At 37.8% G+C, this 19,638-nt stretch overlaps 3 protein-coding genes across 6 annotated transcripts; 1 reads left to right on the top strand and 2 right to left on the bottom strand.

Moving 5' to 3' along the window:
- Positions 1-51: 51 nt before the first annotated feature.
- Positions 52-3,411, bottom strand: LOC112289014 (tetratricopeptide repeat domain-containing protein PYG7, chloroplastic-like). 4 transcript variants are annotated; one of them, XR_016503269.1, is made up of 6 exons: positions 2,844-3,349; positions 2,282-2,387; positions 1,797-1,860; positions 1,291-1,437; positions 402-941; positions 128-267 (listed from the first exon to the last, which is right to left on the bottom strand). XR_016503269.1 is itself a non-coding variant. In XM_090251122.1 (5 exons), exons 3-5 carry the CDS (start codon positions 1,378-1,380, stop codon positions 90-92), a joined length of 360 nt encoding a protein of 119 aa, XP_090107248.1. In that variant the 5' UTR covers positions 1,381-1,437; positions 1,797-1,860; positions 2,844-3,345; the 3' UTR covers positions 52-89. The 4 variants fall into 4 exon arrangements, 2 of the variants coding, with proteins under 2 accessions (XP_090107248.1, XP_090107246.1); XM_090251122.1 differs by lacking the exon at positions 2,282-2,387 and having other exon boundaries at positions 52-267; positions 850-941; positions 2,844-3,345; XR_016503268.1 differs by lacking the exon at positions 2,282-2,387 and having other exon boundaries at positions 2,844-3,348.
- A 4,342-nt stretch (positions 3,412-7,753) lies between these two features.
- Positions 7,754-8,459, top strand: LOC112282886 (uncharacterized). Its single transcript, XM_024521025.3, has one exon. It carries the CDS (start codon positions 7,850-7,852, stop codon positions 8,258-8,260), a length of 411 nt encoding a protein of 136 aa, XP_024376793.1. The 5' UTR covers positions 7,754-7,849; the 3' UTR covers positions 8,261-8,459.
- A 789-nt stretch (positions 8,460-9,248) lies between these two features.
- Positions 9,249-18,061, bottom strand: LOC112282878 (ABC transporter C family member 10). Its single transcript, XM_024521012.3, has 15 exons — positions 17,175-18,061; positions 15,701-16,903; positions 15,186-15,499; positions 14,638-14,901; positions 14,226-14,504; positions 13,685-14,005; positions 13,389-13,475; positions 12,603-13,229; positions 12,158-12,322; positions 11,636-11,930; positions 11,258-11,472; positions 10,598-10,903; positions 10,369-10,432; positions 9,952-10,191; positions 9,249-9,702 (listed from the first exon to the last, which is right to left on the bottom strand). The coding sequence occupies exons 1-15, from the start codon at positions 17,194-17,196 to the stop codon at positions 9,602-9,604; spliced, it is 4,503 nt and encodes a 1,500-aa protein (XP_024376780.1). The 5' UTR covers positions 17,197-18,061; the 3' UTR covers positions 9,249-9,601.
- Between the last annotated feature and the right edge of the window lie 1,577 nt (positions 18,062-19,638).

Genomic DNA, 19,638 nt, shown 5'->3' with positions numbered 1-19,638 from the left:
GAGGCCCCCTTCTGTTTTGGGTATATCTCTTTTTTAACCTAGTCCTGCACTACTTTTGTCACAAAGTGGGAATTTATGGGGTGCTGGTTCTACAACTTCTCAACACATTGCGGCGAACAACGTGGGTGGCCATCAATTGATAGGAAATTCATATTAACGTTAACAATATGCTCTGAATTTACTGTGTCAGGATGAGAGCGAGGTCTCTTTGGATCTGCCGGCCGCAACGTGCACTGATAGAATTCGATGCTGCTATAGCGTGAATATCTGCACCAGAGTTATGGATCAATCAGATTCAAACTCCTTGTAAGGTCAGCTCAGCCAAAATGATAAGCATGTGCGCTTGCCAACGGACATTCAGAGGAATTCTATGGGATTGATCCAGTTAAAAAGATTCTTACAAAATTATACGTCCCTTCAGGACGCATATACAGTCTTGCCTCGAAAGACCTTGAATGGCCACCTTCTTGACAATTCCAAGTGCCTTCGCAGTCCTACCTACTCTATGCTAGATGTGCGTACTGACCGGAAGAGATCTCAAAGGAAAGAAACTAGTCACTAAAGTGATACAGTGAATGGAGGTTACGAACGAGGCTAGTGGCCGAGGAAGAACGAAGCAAAAAAACTCGCTAATCTAAGGATCCTGAATCACAGAGACTTGGCAGGGATTAATCTTTGTCAGGGATATTTCGAAACCTATCAACCCGTTCTTTTATAGCATCACGTCGTCGCTGAGCAATCTTGTTATTTGGGTCGAATAACAAAGATTCCTCATAAGCTTTTAAAGCATTTTTGAAGTCCTTCTTAACTTCATAAACGTTTCCCAGGTTGTACCATGCAATAACATACCCTGGTCGTAGCTTTACTGCCTTCTCGAAAAGGTTGATGGCCTCATCTAGCTTGTTGTCTCTGAAGTAGCTGAAGCCCAATGCATTGTATACCTGCAAACTCCAAAACGGAGCTGAGACTTTGTGAAAAAGGTGCTCAATAACATTATTCAAGTGCCACCTAAAACTCTTGGAAGACACTCACTAATCCTGTTTCAATATTAGAAGATTATTACAAAACTCTTTTCAAGAACAACAATGTTCTCTCCAGTTGTTTCATTTCCTCGACTAATGCACAACCCGAATCGGAAGACTTCACCTGATAGGTAGTGAAGATCTTTCAGCAGCTCTGTATGTTTCTTTTGATGACATTGACATTGAATCGATACAAGAATTATAAAACTGGGTAGGAGTAAATGTGTCACGCAAAAAGAATTAAGATTAAAATTTTTAAAAATCAAACCTGAGCCAAATCGGCTTCATCACCATCCCATTTCTTGATCGCCTGCTCCAGATACTTGTTTGCAAGAACATAGTATTTTTTTCGCAGCATTACAGCCCCTAGCTCAAAGAATTCCTCTGAAGAAGCCTCCCCACTACGCACTTGATCCTAAAAGTACATAAGACCAAATCGGAGCTTCATCACATCATGAACTGGTGCATGCACTACTCAAGTGAATAGAAAAAAGTTGCAGGATTATTGTATAATCAGCAGTTCTGGTCCTTCACAGCCTGAAAATATTTATGTCCCCTAAAATATATATATATATATATATATATGTGTGTGTGTGTGTGTATATATGTATGTATGTCTAGTTCTGGTCCTTCACAGCCTGAAAATATTTATGTCCCCTAAAATATATATATATATATATATATATATGTGTGTGTGTGTGTGTATATATGTATGTATGTCTGGATGTGAGAGAGAGAGAAAGAGAGGAAACCTCATATCGTCACCAAGCGTACCTGCAAATCCTTAATGGCAGACTCTAAGTCACGGCGGAGAAGATCCTTACGAACCACCAAGAAACTACTAACCGCCAGCAGAGCAAACAATTAGAGTTTTTTTCTGTTGTAACGCTTATCAATGAATTCAACGAAAGCTATCAGGAATAGAAAAAAACAAAAAACAAAAAACAAAACAAGCAACTTTTCAACACAATAGCATATCACTGGAATGATTTATGAGAAGCAGCGAATGAGCTCCGACTTCGTAACAACCATTTGGTGCAGTCGTGACTAGAATGATCCAATCTAAGCGGCATCATCAAAAGTTGCAGTAAAGAATTTCGTTGCATGAACCTTTAGGCGTATCAAACTGTCAACTAAAAGCAACAAGACATCAATCTCTGCATTCTCTCTAGAGGTTGTGATTGATCAGCGAGACACAAACACAAATCAAGGGATCGCTGAGCTCCGAGGAAATCACTTATAAGGTGTTAGCAACACACCATCCTCAGGTGAATAGAAATCCCTGGCTACAACATTATTCAGGGGTGCATGTCCTCTCCGGCACAAGGAGTGTCTTGAGGTTGACAACGATTGTATCCCACGGAGCTGCTCCCTCCACAACCAAACAAAAATTCCAAACGCCGCATAATCAACCCCAAGCTCCAAAAACCAGTTTCAACACGAGAATGGACTCCCGCTTACCCATCCTCTAATACTGATTCTGCTAGTTCCATCGTAGAATCGGGGTAGTTTGACGACACTACAAAAGACCTCATCCATCTACTAAACTCTTATCAAATATTTCTCTTCACGTTTCGTGCATTAAATTCGCGTCATTACTTGTGGACTTCCTCCCATTTAATATACACACACAGCAGGCCAATTCAGAAAGGTTGAGGTCTAAAAAACTCTGAATACTTGTTAAACGAAGTTTTCGTGAAATCGATTCCTACGGAAATTAAGAACAAATCGATTGCACTTAAATGTATGTCTTAACTTGTGTGTGTAAGACAACGCTGCCGGATAAACTCAAATTCAGTCGAAGATACAAAGAAGGCATACCTGAGAAATCAGGAGCAGAGTGACAGCTTCCGACGACTTAAGAGCGCTCCTCCTCTCACGCCCGATTGTTAAGCAGCTTCGAAATCTGCCACTTACAATCCTCACTTTGCAACTCTCGCGTCTCCTTCCCTTGACATGTTGAAACTGCAGTAGCAGCAGCAACGATGAGCTCTTCACGTTCCTCAAAACATGACAACCGGCCATCGCATCTGCCATAATCCTCCTCTCATCCTACAATTCAATTTCCGCAACAAAACTCCCCTCGAAAAACTTCAAATAAACGTATCACTCCTTGTTCCTCTTCGAACATATATTTGCAATCCTCGAACCACACCGACGAGCTTCAAATGTGCTCTACCAATTGACAACAACGGATGGCATTTTCTGGTGCTACAGAAAACAAAATGGTGGGAATTTTTGCATCGTAAACTACAAGTATTTGATCTCTTGCTTCCAAAAGTTGATAGTATTGATTGAACCACAGTTGTTATTTTAAACATTCAAGTGTATACTTTATATTGTAAATTAGTTATCAAATTAAATTCCTCCATTTACTATTTCTTTTTTATTTTTTCAACTATGTGTATTTTATTTTTTATTTTTCTTTCTTTTTGTCAATGCAATAATTATCTAATATGATAATTGTGGCTTTTTAAGCTATTATATTAGCAACTCCAGTTGGCCCCCTCTACCAACATTTTAGGTAGTTCATCTTTGTATAAAAGGTGAAATTCTTTATAATGTTGTTTGAACATGTGGGTTTACAAATCATTCTCTATTTCTTTCTTATTTTCTTTTTCTTTTTCTGCTTTTAAATAATAATAAAAATGATGGATTTGCAAATACATTAACCTAATACATACTAGCTTAATTAATATTAATTTAATTATATTTTGCTTCACATTATTCTTATTTAAAATTATATCTTTATTTTTTTCAAAAACATTTCTACGTTTATTTTATTATTGGATCATGCTTTTTGCATGCCTGGAGAATTTTTTAAAAAAATATTAAATATAGAATCCAAGCATAGATTTAGAAATAGATTTTTAAGTAGTATGTAAATCATTAATTACTTAGAAGGTTTGAATACTTGAGCAATTGATAATAAAAATAATATCACCAATATCCAATTAAAAGAAGAAAAAGAAAAAGAAAATCGTCCTGAATACATTGTATAAAGATAGAAAATCAAATCATGTTAAAAACACTGTTTCAATTACTAAATATTTAATATTATCATAATGTCTAATTAAAGAATTATAAAGCCATGATCTGATATTTTTATTAAAAACAACAAATTCCTACATATTAATTATTAAATAAATTAAATCTTGTGTTCTATTGTTAATTTTTTTGCCACATGTTTTATCTTTAAAAAAAAATTCATAGATGAAAAAATGTTTATTAGAAGTAAATAAACAAGTAGTCCATAAAATTCAAGAAGAAGCTTTATGATGCCGAACAAATCACCGAGAAAGTTATAGGTGGTTCTATGAGTCAAGTGATGCATTGGGCACTTTATTTGCAAAAGATGTGAACATATTTTTATTGATTTTTATCATTATTATTAAAATTAGATGGCATAATGTGACTTTGGTGGTTATTTTCGGTTGTCAGTATATATATATATATATGTATATATGAATGAATGAATGAATGAATGCTAAGGAAATAGACTTTTTAATTTTAAAGATCAAGATACATGTTGTTATACAAATTTAGTTTTTAAATTAGATTTTTTCTTCCAATTAAAACTCAACATCTCCAATTCTAGCATTCAATATATGTTTTAGATTAGTAATAACAATATATTTCTTTTTTCCTTTCTATTTTTTTAAGCAATATTTTGAAATATGTCACCTATTACTTGCAATCAGCATGCATCAGTTTATTTACTAGATTTTATTACATTATATTTTTTAAATTGTAGGTGTTTGGAGTTTATTATACTATTTGTAGATACATAAAGCAAACAGTATCATACAAATCCTTGTCAAATTGAATAAAATACACCATGATCCTCCAACTATTACCGATCAAAAAAATATGCAGGGATCAAAACTACATATCATGTTTCATAGTGTCACAATTAAGATAAGATTTCAATAATAGAGGTTTTCTTTACAACAGCATTTTTTTTTTCAACAATAGCAGCATTAATATGCATTCAAGTTGCATTCTAATTTACATCAAACTTTACACTTTTCATTTGACTAATTAATAGTAAAAGAATCTGTTGTCCTTGCTTTTTAAGAGTTGTCACAATAATCAAATGCAATGGAAGTGTCGAGTGAAAACTAATTTGGAAGTGAAAGTGAAATATTCAAGTAATTATTGTTCTTATTAAGAATAATTAGAAAGAATACAACTTTTGTACATATTTTGTGTAACAATTTTCTTTTTTAGCACGGAGAACTTTTGGCTAGAGTAAGGAAAAAAGAATAGAAATCTTAAAATTAATTTATTTATTGACATGCACAACCTGTGGTTTAATCAAAGACATCATTGTAATATTATTTAACTATTAATAAAAAAATAAAAAAGAGATTAAAAAATAAAAAAGAGATTAAAGTTTCTTTAATTCGCACAATTTTCAAAATTAAAAGCTTTTTCTTTAAATTTTCAATGACTCGTTGTAACTTTTTTTTATTTTTAGGTGATTATAATACGAAATTAAATTTTTTATTTAAAGTCTAATAAATCTCTAGACTTTGAGCTCAAGTAATTATAATATTTAAATCATATAAATTTATTTTTATTTTTATGCAATTATATATACTTATCTTAATACTTAATGAAACTAACAGTAAATTTTGTAATCAATAAAAATTTCCTTTGACCAATGCAATTTAATTTTTGCAATTGATACCAATATAAAAATTATTTTTTAAAAAGATTGTATGTTTTGTCATTGAATATTTAAATTTGGTATTTAAAATGTATAAAATAAAATATATTCATATTTAGATAAATTAATACAAATAATACGTGCATGTCTACCACATATATATTTAAAACTATAAAAATTATGGTTAAATTTTTATCATCTATTTTTGTAAAAATACTTTCTATATTAGACTATATATATATATATATATATATATGGACAAAAAAAGATAATGAACAAATTTACTTTAATCTCCAAATTAATTTTCACTTAACACTTCCATTGTACTTGATTACTGTAACCACTCTTACACTATGGAAAACCTACTAAACCCTAATTATTCCACACCACCATCCTCAAGCATGTGCATAGGAGCAAGGGAGGGGTCGGGACAAAGTGGGGACGAGGGCTAGGATAAGGGTCATGTATAAAAATGAATCATAAGGTGGAAAGGGAGGTGTGGTTTTAACAAAATTGAGGTGTGGCTTTAAAAACTATATATATATATATATATATATATCATTTTTATTGCCATTAATTAATTTTATTTCATTGACATATAGGTTTAGAGTAATAACATATTTTATTTCATTGACACAAATTTAGGCTTGTTATTACTCTATGTAAAATGTATTCAATGGCCATTTGCATACCTATTTTCTTCTATAACATTAAATAAAAAAGTTAAGTAACAGCCTCTATATATACATATAAAAATTAAAAATAATTATATAACCTTAGAATATTAAAAATCTCTAAATAATTATTTTTGCCTATTTTGTTATATATTATAGTTTATAAGAGACAATAATAGCTCCAAACATAATATTTTTTTAATATATAATTAATACAAATGATAAATTATTTAAAAATAATAATATGATGGTTAAATTATAAAAGAATTCTAATTATTTTAAAATATATTTTATTGATTATATCTTCTACTTTTTTTTTCAACAAAAGTATGAACAAATTTATTTTATTTACAATAAAAAATAATTTGTAAATTAAATTTATAAACTCTGTTTTTCTTTCAAAAACAAAAAAATATTATACAATTGATTATTTATTCACAAGTATTTTTTATCTCTTCTTGCATGTAAAAATATAAAATACAAATTCAATTATATATTTAGTAAAATATATTTTATATACTTTTATTAAATCTATATGTATAATTATATTTATGTATATTTATTAAAAAAATATTATTGATCATTATATTATATCACATATGAATATTTTTAATAATTTTTATTCAATAAAATTATTGGTCCCTCTTATGGTGTAAAATTATAAGCTCAAAATCCTTAAGTTGTTTTAAACAACTTAAAATATATTCAGAAGTTAATTAAATATAATTTTTATTTATTTATTTTTATTATTGTTAATTTGTTTTGGTTGTTTTGGTTAGCTTTTACATTAGTAATGCTTTATTATTATTGTTGTTGCTGTTATTATACCTTTCAACCTCATTAATATCCAACTTATTGAAAAACTTGTAGCAGCGGTGTATTGTCAGTGAGGCACACAAGAATGTCTATGCAGTAAAAGAAAGATATCCACACATCAAAAGGGAGGTGTCTACCTAATATTCCCCATTATTTATTGTTTACATAAATTGCTACGTTTAATTTATATTTACATAAAAATTGAAAATGTATCAATAGCATCCTTAATGTTGAAAACAGTGCAATTTATCCACATTCAGGTTTGGGTCCAGAAAATAACTAAAAGAATTTGAGATCATTCAAATGCGAGAATTCAAATGATGTCAACAAATCGAACATTCTACAAGGTTCCTGACATTTCCACCATGAATTCTTGGAGGGTCTACATACCCCTATGACCGTGGAAGAGGCGCGCTTCCCATCCCCATTAATGTGTGGCGGGAGATTCAAACTGTTCCCGCCGAACTCAAGTTTTCGTTTTCCCTCGCGCGCCTGGTTTGCTTCCTCTGCAAGCTGTGACTTTCTAATGCTCTTGCCTTCTCCTATATCAACTTTGCTACACTGAGTATGCAGTTATCTTTGCTTACGCTTTTGTTCTGAACGGTCTTGTTTCTCTTGCAGTTGGTTGATTAGAGCGTTGTTTTAGTAGTTGAACTCGTGCAGGGATGGCGCGTACTAAGCAGACCGCTCGTAAGTCTACGGGAGGCAAGGCGCCTCGCAAGCAGCTGGCCACCAAGGCTGCTCGTAAGTCTGCTCCTGCTACTGGAGGTGTCAAGAAGCCTCACCGTTACAGGCCGGGGACGGTGGCGCTCCGTGAGATTAGGAAGTATCAGAAGTCGACGGAGTTGCTTATCCGGAAATTGCCGTTCCAACGTTTGGTACGTGAGATTGCGCAGGATTTTAAGACGGATTTGAGGTTCCAAAGCTCTGCAGTGTTGGCGTTGCAGGAGGCTTCGGAGGCGTACTTGGTTGGTCTGTTCGAGGACACGAACTTGTGTGCAATTCATGCGAAGCGTGTAACCATTATGCCGAAGGATATCCAGCTGGCTCGCCGTATCAGGGGTGAAAGAGCTTGAGTCAAGTGGTTTCCGTATTCAAATTAATTGGTGTTTTGTAACACCATCATTTTCCTGAAATTTAGCCTACTTCGACATCGTTAGACTGATTTCATTCTTCGACGCTTTTACCCGAGGTCGTTGATTGTTGCTTGCTTGAAGACAACCATGCTTTAGCGCGTAACGTTTGATGATTTGTGAAGTTTATCGTTGCCATTCATTTTCGTCATGCAGATGTGCTAACACACGTGACCGTACATGTGTGTGGTATTACTCGTTGGTAAATTGATTATGTAGACCAGGATCGCTTGTCGAACAAGATGATCAACAACTCTCTTGTGTATTCATTATCGATGTGCACAACCTGATCCGTGTGTGTTACACTTAATACACGGTGACACTGTCCTGCGCATCTGTGATTGTTTTTGTAGGCACCCGTGATGATTCCACTCTATCTTTGAAAGCGACGAGATGCGGAGATAAAACAACCTTTCATCTACTTCCGACTCAGTTGTAAGGGATATCCAAGGGAGACGCACCTAAACCTGTTGGACCTTTCTAGAGTGTATGGTGTAGTTTCATATGTAACCTAGATTTATATCAAAGTCCTATGTCTCAAGAGTCGGTGCCTAAGGTGATTGAAACTTGAAGCAACGCCGACCGCGAACATTGCATTTTGGTGAAGATGGTCCATGTAATTATGAATATTGCAATGACTTCATGATGGAGATATATGTTCGCCATTATTTGTAGGATGTCGCTTAAACAGTCTTCATCCTTATAACCAGCCTACTGCCCTTGCCATGTTGCCACAAATCGATCTAGTACATCGTCACAACAGTTGGAAGTGTGATTGTGAATGTTGCAACAAACTAGTACATAATCTCCATGTTTCAGTATGAATACTATACGTTTTTAAAATGAACAGATAGTTTCAACTATCATATCTGTCTAACGGGTCTAACTGTCTGCATAAAATCATCAAGGCACTCAAAATGAAGTTTCTGACTGAAAATGAAAGTGAGTAACCATTACTTTTATTCAAAATTTAATTCCTCACATACATATACTGATAGTGTGAAGAATACCAAAATGGAAACATGTTCCATCGTTTGCAAGTTTTAAAACTGGATGAGTCGAGTGATTTTCAACAACATTTTCAACATTTTGCGAGGCAAAATTTGTCACCTAACCAAATCAAAGTAGAAACATATGCAGAGAATATATCTTAAGTGATTTAAGAGCTCTTAAATCAATTCACGGGAGCAGCATGGTAGTCTTCAGTAGTGTGGCAGCTGTTCAATCTAAAATGTCCACAAACTTGTTATATGTTGTAGAATCAATTCCTACAAAACTCTTACCTCAGTGGTGGATATTGGCCCAATACTCAGCAACAAGCTTGGCAAACAGAGAGCTGGGATCCTCCAACAGCTTCTTCGGTTCGTCAAATTCAGCCATTTTACCTGCGAACACAGATAGCAAGAAAACAAATCGAGGAAACATCGTCACTGTTGTGCAAATGGATATCCTTTGACAGTGTTGAAGCTCCATCAGCAAATCACGGAATTAGTCCTGACGCTTGGAGCATGTAGCTCTTGAAGAAATGCAACATCTTTCAAGATAGATTACAAAGTTTGTATTGTAAATAACACGGTGATTAGTGGATAGAGAGAGGTTTCTGAAAAGAGAGTGTTGGGAAGAAGAAAACTAACCGTCATGAAGGGCCATGACCGCATCACTGTCGATAACAGTAGGGATGCGGTGAGCCACAGTTACAACAGTGCAGTCTGAAAATTCTCGGCGCAGGATGCGTTGCAGTATCGCGTCTGTGTTGTTATCAATGCTAGCAGTTGCCTCGTCCAACACTAAGACACGGCTGTGCTTTAGTAAAGCTCGTCCTAAGCAAAAGAGTTGTCGTTGGCCGACGCTCCAGTTCTCACCGTCATCCGCAACTACAAAGCACGTCAATTGCCTTCAGTATCCATAGCTGTTGAGAAATGCTAAGATAGTTCAATGCAAACTAGATAATGATAACATGAGATTTTTTTTTTTTCTTTTTTTTTTTTTTTTTTGAATGTCAAAACGTTCTTATCACACGTAGCGACTACAATGGTGATTCCTTCAATCACCTAGCGCATCTAGTCGTTCAGGCTTTGTTCGTATGATGTCACCCAGCTGGCATTTGTCAAGGGCCTGAAGGCAACGGAAGAATCAATTCATCAGTACTCTGAAAACAACTCCAAATGGAAAATCTAATGGAAAGTAGGAAATGATGACAGATTTGGAGCTCAAATTATTTGTGCACTTCGTATGAAATTTAGTACCCAAGACTGCGGTTTAAAAGAATAATAATCTTACCTCCCAAATTTCAGCGTCAGAGTGTTCGTCAATAGGGTCTAAATTGAACCTGACAGTTCCTCGAAACAATGTAGGCTCTTGTGGGATGATTCCAAGGCGTGAGCGTAAATCATGAAGGCCAATGGTTGAAATATCAATGCCATCAATCAAGATCCTTCCACCCGCTGGCTCCACCAGTCGAAAGAGGGAACCAATGAGAGTTGTTTTGCCACTTCCTGTGCGACCCACAACGCCCACCTTCTGACCTCCCTGGAAGATACACGTGATGCCACGCAGAACTAGAGGCGAGTTTGAGCGATATCGAACCTGTGTCATGACAATTGAAAATTTGGTTTCATAACGAAAGGTAATCCACAAATGCTTCAAAGGAACTTCAAGAGAATTATGGTAGCATTAGAACATTATTCGTCAACTTTTGTTACAACATTCACATGTTTAGTGCTAACAATTTTCTAAGATCGCAACTCCGGCTTCTTTTGTAGCTCGACCTGTATGCAGAAAAGCTGGAAATCGACATAGCATTTACCTGAAATGTAAACATTTTCAGGATAGATATGAAAAAGGCATTAACAAGTGTAGCTTGGGACAAAGAAACTGCACAAGTCAAACCAATATGAATAATTCGAAGACGAAGTCATGGAGTATAGAGGAAGGGTTTACCTGTAGATTTTCAAGCTCAACCCTGCCAGTGCTTGGCCAATGCAAAGAAGGCCTCTTGTTAGGGATTACAGCTGGAGCTTCACTGACAAGGTTCATGTATTGTTTTATTCTTTCCACTGAGATTATTGTATTTGAAAGATTGCATTGATGCTGGACACCGAAGACGACAGAAATATTTAAAGATAGACCATAACTGATGGCCATACCAGCGAAACCTGCATTCCAAACCCAGGTGCAACTATTCAGAAGTCGAAACATTAGCGAACGTCTTGTTCAAAAATTTGATAGACATGAATAGGATGATCAAACATGCTAACAACACCGCTGGAACCTCAAATTATTCACAATCCAACTAATAGTTGACAGCTTGACACTAACCTGGGTTGATGTGACCCTCGGGTAGAAGAACGATGAACAGTGCAGATGCTACTAAAACGGTTGCTGAGAGGAACTCGAGACGAAGTATGAGCCACTCAATAGCTGCAAAGCTATGGAAAAAGGGGCTAGCATTAGCGTCAATGAGACTCAAATTCTCCACAGCGAAGTCAGCCTGCTTCTTAAACGCACGAATTGTCGATCCTCCGGCGATGGCCTCCGCGAAGTGGTTCACAATTGGTGCTTTAGTTGTTCCATTGATCCGCATAATTTGCCTGGCAGATGCCAAGTAATAAAGCTGTATTGGGGTAAAGTTCAACATCAGCATGTGTATGGCCCTCAGCACGCAAGGAGGGTATAGGTTCGTTATTCGTAACATTGATCAAAGACATTAAACTTGACAAACAACAATACTGAATGTACTCGCAAAAACCTACAATCTGTTACGAGCAAATCCCTCAACAAGTAAGAAAGTCTACTAACTGATAAGACTTCTAATCTTTAGAGCGTAAACGAATATTTCACCTGTAATTTTCGGGCGGCGTATATAAATGGGATGACAATGAACAAGATTTGCCAGGTTATGGAAGTGTTGACGGCTACATTGGTGAGCGCATTCATGGAGGCCGCGATAGAGAAACCAAATGCGAAAGCCACATCCATGTCCAGAATACTGAAATCTGAGGAAACCTGCATCAAATTTCAAAACATAATGACAGTGTTCCTTCAACATTCATTTCCTGCAATTCGCATATCAGATCACACTAGTGCAGAGAAATTGCTGAAATGACAGTTAAATCACACGGTCATCTCAGATAAAACATAAAGCAGAACAAGAATATGCAGATGTCTACTTTGATGTGCTCATCTCCATTTTGTTTATCTAGACAAGGCACAAAGTCCATGTAGTTGATTAAAACTCCTCACAAGCCAATATAGAGGTTCAAGTACTTAAGAATGTTACGCATACCCGACTGAGGATTCGGCCAGTTGGTGTTGAGTCAAAGAATGCCATGGGGGTACGAAATAAAGAGCTGATCATCCCTTCAAAAAATGACCGCGAGGCTTCCACACCTAACATGGCAAGAAAGGCAGATCTAAAGAAGACGAAGAATCCGGTGGTGAGTGCAATCGTAGAGTAGATAAATAGCAGCTTGGCATTGCTCACTGCTGGATTATCCACGTTGGAAGCCATCCACCAGTTCGAAGCCACTTGTCCCAGTACAAAGACAAGTTGGGTGATGATCGAAAGAAATAAGAGCAAAAATCCATTGGCTTGCTTTAGATAGTCCACATATGCTTTTGATCCAGTGCTACCAATCTCTTTCTCTTCTTGCTCCGTCAGTTGTGAAGCGTTCTGCTTAGCTCTAGCCAGCTGAATAGCGTCCTCTTCTCTCCTAGACCGACTTCGACTAGGCATTTTCTGCAGTTGCTCTTTATCTGAATTCTGAGCAGTGGCTTTGTGCTCTAAACTTGAGTTCTCTGACATTCCGCCCATTACCTCTTCATGAGCCGTGACAAGCTCCTCAAAGGCTGTGCCTTCGCTTCTCAGTTCATTGTAATGGCCAGCTTGCCAAATTTCTCCGTCTCGCAGCAACTGTTGTAGGAATATATCACCAAGATAGATTTTAATTATCATTGTAGAAGCAATAACAAGTTCGACCAACACTAATAGCTCATTTTTGCTGTAAATTTCAAAACCAATGCAAGGCTATGCTTTGTTTACTACGCCAAAACCACGAACAAGATTTCTTACCAGTATAGAATCCACAGCTGGGAGAAACTCTACTTGATGTGTGACCAAGATCACTGTCTTTCCCTCCAGAGCGTCCATGATGCAACCCTGTGAGGATCGTATTGATTGCCCTTTAGTCATTAATAATATCTAAGATCATATTGAAGAGAGCTCATCAGATGGAGTGCACCTTTTGAATCTAAAAATATTATGTGATTAAGGTATCAGTGACATGTGTAGTTAATGAGACACACTAGATAAGGAATTCATTAATCAACACTCAGAGGCTAATCATATAAAAAACCAGCGCAACATACATTGAATAGGCTAGCAGCAGTGTGGGCGTCCACGGCGCTCAAGGGATCGTCCAAAAGGTAAATATCAGCATTCTGATACACTGCCCGAGCCAATTGCATTCGCTGCTTCTGTCCTCCACTCACGTTCATACCCCGTTCCCCAATCTCTGTTAGATCCCCATGAGGAAAATTCTCAATGTCCTTATCCAGTGCACAAGCTCGCAATGTCTTCCGATACCGCTCTTTGTCCATAGGCTTCCCAAATAAAATGTTGTCACGAAATGTGCCACTTCGAATCCATGCTGACTGTGCAACATAAGCAACCGTGCCATTCACACGTATCTGCACAAAGTATGAATTGGTCAATCAAAAAACTATGATCAATAGCCCTGAAATTTATGCCAATTTAGTACCAAATTTTCTATGATGAAATAAAAGGCCATACCTTTAGTCAGGTTTTCCACAAACATTTAAATAAACTAGTGTGGACTTTTATAGCTAAGGTGACTGGCTCCTGGCCACTGCTAGAAACAGAAATGACCTTATTTGTTTGCTTACATACCAAGCCAGAGAGTTTGGGCATCTCTCCAAGGATGGCCTGAATGAAAGAGGACTTTCCACATCCTACTGCTCCGCACACTGCCACGCGCTGACCATGCTTGATTTTTGCAGTCAGGTTCCTCAAGGTGGGTATTGCAACATCTGGATCCCAGGTGAGGGTAGCCTCCTCGAATTCAATCGCGTAGTCTGAGGTTTTCCAATGATCCTTTCTCACAACGGCATCAGGCTGTAGCTCGTCCTCTTGAAGGAATTTAGCGATACGATCAAGCGATATACGCACCTGACAACATGCAATTAGAAACAAGAACTCTATCAGAGCCATCTTTATATATATATATATATATATATAAGTATCTACGCAATGTTGTTACTTTAGCGATTGCTACTGAAATGATAGTCCCTAGACTAATTACCTGGATGGCGTTAGCGACTAAGTCGGGAATTAATCTAATGGGCTCCTGGATTATCCGCAGCGTGGCAAGAGCTGTAAATACGTTGCTAGCAATGAGTGGAGTCCCCATAAACAGGCATGTTACAAATGTGGCGGTTGAGACAAACACTGGAGACATCCAGAAAACTACGGTATTATAAGCCCTTCGATACAAGACCTTCGATAGCCATATCAATTCTTCATTTCGTAATTTCAATATCTGCTCCTTGAACTTGTCCTCCCATGCCTGTAAAAACATGGCAAATGAATGACGATATTAACAAGTATCAATCTAAGCGCCTCAACTATAATTAAACAAGAATCTTAGAAAGTAGCTAACAAGAGATTTCTTTTATCTGAACAAACGATGAAAGCTGAAACAAGGCACCGCCCAACTTTGCATTCTCCTGATAAAACAAACATCACTTCGAGACTCCTTCGGAACCTATGTATCTGCTGAATTTAAACATAGATACAAAAACAATTATCAAGCCGTCATGACGTCAACGTCCAAGTTCCATTGTCTGTTACCTGAAGCTTTAGAATCTTCATGTTGCGAAGAGCTTCTGTTGTGGTCCGTAGACATGCATCTCGCGAAGTCATGAGCTTAGTTTGATACACATTTTGAGATCGAGCCAATGGAGTGTTCACAACCATGGACACAATAATGACTGTAAGACCAGCAAGTGTTGCCCATCCAACGGCATACGCAAGGATCACCAGCGCAATACAGATCTGAAGCGCAGTGGTCCACGAAAAATGAAGCCAATACAAAAACTCTCCAATACGGTACGCATCAACTGACATGTAATTGACCACCTCGCCAGCCGCATGTCTCTGTCTTCCTGTTGCCATGCACAAACCACAATGACTGCATTGAGGCCTCACGTTTCATTCTTTATACATTCAGTTTATTGTGTTGTACCGATCAACTGATTCTAGCCATTTAATATGACACGACTATCACATGACAAACCACCGCAAACAACTGTGCAAATGCATGTATTGAGTGGTTCATCACCTGCATCCTCAAACATGAGACTTACCCGCGTTTGCAATGCGGAGATCCTTCTGATAGATGGCGGCCATTAGAGCAGACCGAACTTGCAATCCAACTCTTCGGCTGCCGAAGTACCACTGCCGCTGCGAAACAGACTCAAAGAATTTGGCAAAAAACAGTGCTACCACAAGCGCAATACCTTCGCCCCGAAATAACCGCTTTCCAGCAGTGTACTGTATAAACGTATTGAGCACAACAGGCCCAAGGGAAACTGTGATGCTTTTACCCAGTGCGTATAAACCATTGTATACCATCGGCTTATAATAGCACGATGACAACGCCCAAAACACCGAAACCTGCCTATTGTTGCTTTTTTGGTCCCTCAGAGCCTGTGCGAACTTTTCATAATTTTTCTGGGCTTCATCTTCCTTGCCAAGCAGAGGGATGTCCGCTTGTTCCAGAGGCTTCCTGTAACCACTAGATAAAAGAGGATTTAGCCACGAGAAGCTCATGCGGCTGTAGAATCCAGCAGTAGCGAAAGGGGTAACTTTCTCCCCAACCTCAGCAGTGCCATTTTCAGAGTGACTTCTCGAAAGCAGAGGATCCTCCTCACTCTTGAGATCCATGGACAACTTGCTCTGTCCTTGTAAGGAAAGCAGCAGAAGGAAACCATACGCCGGCCAGGAGGCTAAACTATAAACCATTGTAACTGATACTTTTTGGCTGTCAATTATTTTCAAGACTACTGCAACAGCAGCATATGTTCCCAGTAAGAACGACGCTATCCACCACACTCGCACTAGTTTTTCGTATTGAGGTATTTTATGAACTTTCACTGTGAAGGCCAGGGATAGACATGCCACTCCTTGCACAAGAAAGAAACTGCATTGTAACACATGGATATGTCGATGATCCATCCATCCTGAGGCCAGTAACCACATAGTTACTCCTAAGCTGAAAAGACCGAGTCCACAAGTGGAGAGAAAGCACACCCATTCTAAGAATGAATCTGGACTGAAGAACTCATTCCTATAGCTTGCAGAATTAATGCGGTTAGATCGGTGCCCCAATATTATAGCTAATAGGATTAGAATAAAGATTAAATGGAGCCCTGAAACAAAGACATTCTGGAAAGAGGAATTCTTAATAAAAGCTGCAATAATATTATCCGTGTCTATCACGTCGGGTCGAGGGAAATGTTCCCCAGAGAGAACATTACTCAAGCTTCGCAGGAATGCCACCCATATTTCTGTGCAGAACCAGTACACACAAGTGAAGTTTAGAGCACAAGGTAAGTTGGCGGAATCTATCACTCAATTGCCTCATGGGAGCATGATTCAGAGTCTGCGCAATGCACGCTACATAACATTATGAAAGTGGAAAATACACATTGCAAGTCCACTTTCTCATCACCCAAACATTTGCTGAAGAAAAACAGCTCCGTGTAGTCGTTGAAGTATTGTTAAGAACGGGGGTAATGGTTCTGAATTGTTGCTCGAATCAGGAAAGACTTTACTCACCTGAAAATTGTGTCGCCGCCATCACTTCAAAAATTGAAAATCTACAGATCTTACAAAAAAGCTGTAGATCTTACAAAAGCCTCCTTCAAGGCTCCACAATTGACATAAGCTAATTGCAGACAGATGAAGAAAACACTCTTAATTGCGAGGATCCCATCTCAAACCAGAGTATCTGTCACTCCAAGCCACGTCGTGACCACATCTCAAAGGAGTCGAATACCTGCGACCATCGCCTAACCCCTCTACTTTTTCTTCATGAAAATTTTTGAAAACGGAGCCCAGCAATAAATCCTTCATGACAACAGAAAACCATGTCGCCTCGAGAAAGAAAAATCAGGTAGGCAACAATTCACAAGCATGACCAATGATCCTTACTCGCAACCCGAATAGCAAGCCCAGTAACGAACCAAAAGGATTGTAAAGAAACTGCGAAATTTTATCTGAAGGTTAGTTCAAGCAACATAATCCATTGGAGAAGTTGTTCCGCCAGGAAAAATTACAGACAACTATCATAATTCAAACTACACAAAGAGCTCAGGACAACACAGGCAACCTCACGAACTCCACTCCTGCTCTATACTCATCTCCTAACTCTCAAAAATTCTTCCTGTTTTCTCTTCAACCGCAAACCAACAAAGTCAGCTCCAGTTGGAATCAAACCAGGCCACAATAGCCGTGAAAATTTGTAAGCTAGCAAATCGCGGCTGCCTACTCGTGCCGATCAGTGTATGATTTGCGGGCCACCGCTTCTGGCAGAATCGGGAGAGAAAGACATCGACCGAATAAGGAATTCAGAGCCACTTTGACAGAAACAAACAGAAGAGGTGGTGCAGCCATTCGCTGGAAGACACCGCATCAAATAATCGAACTGGCAAAGACGACAAGACCTCGATCACGGCGAAGCATTTCTGTGACAACATCCGCCAAATATAGTCGCGGAGCATGACACGACACCGCACCCGCACTGAAACAGGGGAGAAGCATCGTCGATAGATGAAATTAACATATGGGTTGCTGACGGATGAATCCAAAAGATATTAGCATCCCTATTTTACAACCCTTTAAACTATCCTTATCTAGCGGATTAACTTTGACATACTGGGTTGGATCTTGCTTCGAGATTTATATATATATATATATATATATATAATTCTTTCTCAAGCAACATTTTCGCAAGGGTTTTTTTTATGGAAAAAATATTTTGATGGAAATTGGGGTTTTTTTTTTTTTTTTTTTTTTTTTAGGTTTTGTTTTATAATATTCAAGTTTCTCAATGTAACATTGTTGTCACTTTTATTTTTAGAGAACTGTTAATGCTACATCCTCAATGAGTTTTAATAATGGGGGGTTGGATCTTGCTTTGGGAAGAACAAATTATTCATGTACATTTATTTTATTCTCTGGGATGCAGTTTGTGTCCTGATTTGGTTGCACTCTGTTGATGTCAACAAGACTGGGTAGGAGCTGCATCCCGAAGGTCTCGTTGGTTGAAGATCCACTGAATTGTTGATTGTGGGTCTGATTTTTACATACTCTATAATTGAGGGTGTAGGTGAGAGCATCATACATGTTGTACCATGTGTTTTGAGCTCTGTCTTTTTTGTAATGTATTGTAAAATATTTTGAGCTCCATCTTTGTCTGACACTCCTATCAAAAAAACTTTCTATTTTATTTATTTTTATTTAATTATGATTATGTTTCAAACACCATTATTTTAATTTGCACAAAATTTGATAACTAAAACATATTAAAAAATAAACTTAATGAAGAACCATAGAAGAGGAAAATAAACACCTCAACATCGTTGTAGTCCAAAGAAACAAACTTGTGTACTGTTCTGTACAGTTTCTGCTTGTCGAATCAAGTTCTGTTTCGAAGTCTGTTTTCTGAACCTCTCCTCCACCATAGCTTGATTCTGGAGGGTGTGGAGGAACCCACGAGGTCGCTGTTCTGTCATATTTGACGTCATCACTCTCGATGAACAGAGCGGATCCGTCTGAAACGTGGAGCGTTGCTGTCCCGGAATATTGTTTCAGGGAGAAACCTTGAGCTGCGTGAGGCATTTTGGTCCTTTCACCCTATGAACCCACCGGATCCCTGAGAAAAATGTGGGGTAATTCTATACTGTAATAGTCGCTCTGTCAGAAACCTTGAGTTGCGTAAGGCTGCTTGAGCTTCAATTGGTTGCTCGACTTCCATCAGGAGGTTCTGACAACTTGTATTACTGAACAGTACTAGAACTACAGTCTGCTTGAGAATCGCATTCAAATGAGCTGTCAATGTACCCAAAGGCAACGATTGACTGTGATAGGATTTGGACGAAGCAGCGGAAGCTGGCAGAGACAAAACTGTGCTGAGAATGTCCTCATTAGGGGTCAGTTCCAAAGGTTCACATCAAGCCTGCCTGACCGTTGATTCAGCCTCAGAGGGAGTTTCCTGCGAGCTTGTTCATACGCTTCGAAA

The sequence above is a fragment of the Physcomitrium patens genome, chromosome 1 (genome assembly GCF_059467195.1).
Source record: "Physcomitrium patens ecotype Gransden chromosome 1, ASM5946719v1, whole genome shotgun sequence".
NCBI lineage: Eukaryota > Viridiplantae > Streptophyta > Bryopsida > Funariales > Funariaceae > Physcomitrium > Physcomitrium patens.
This window is presented reverse-complemented; position numbering and strand designations above follow the sequence as displayed.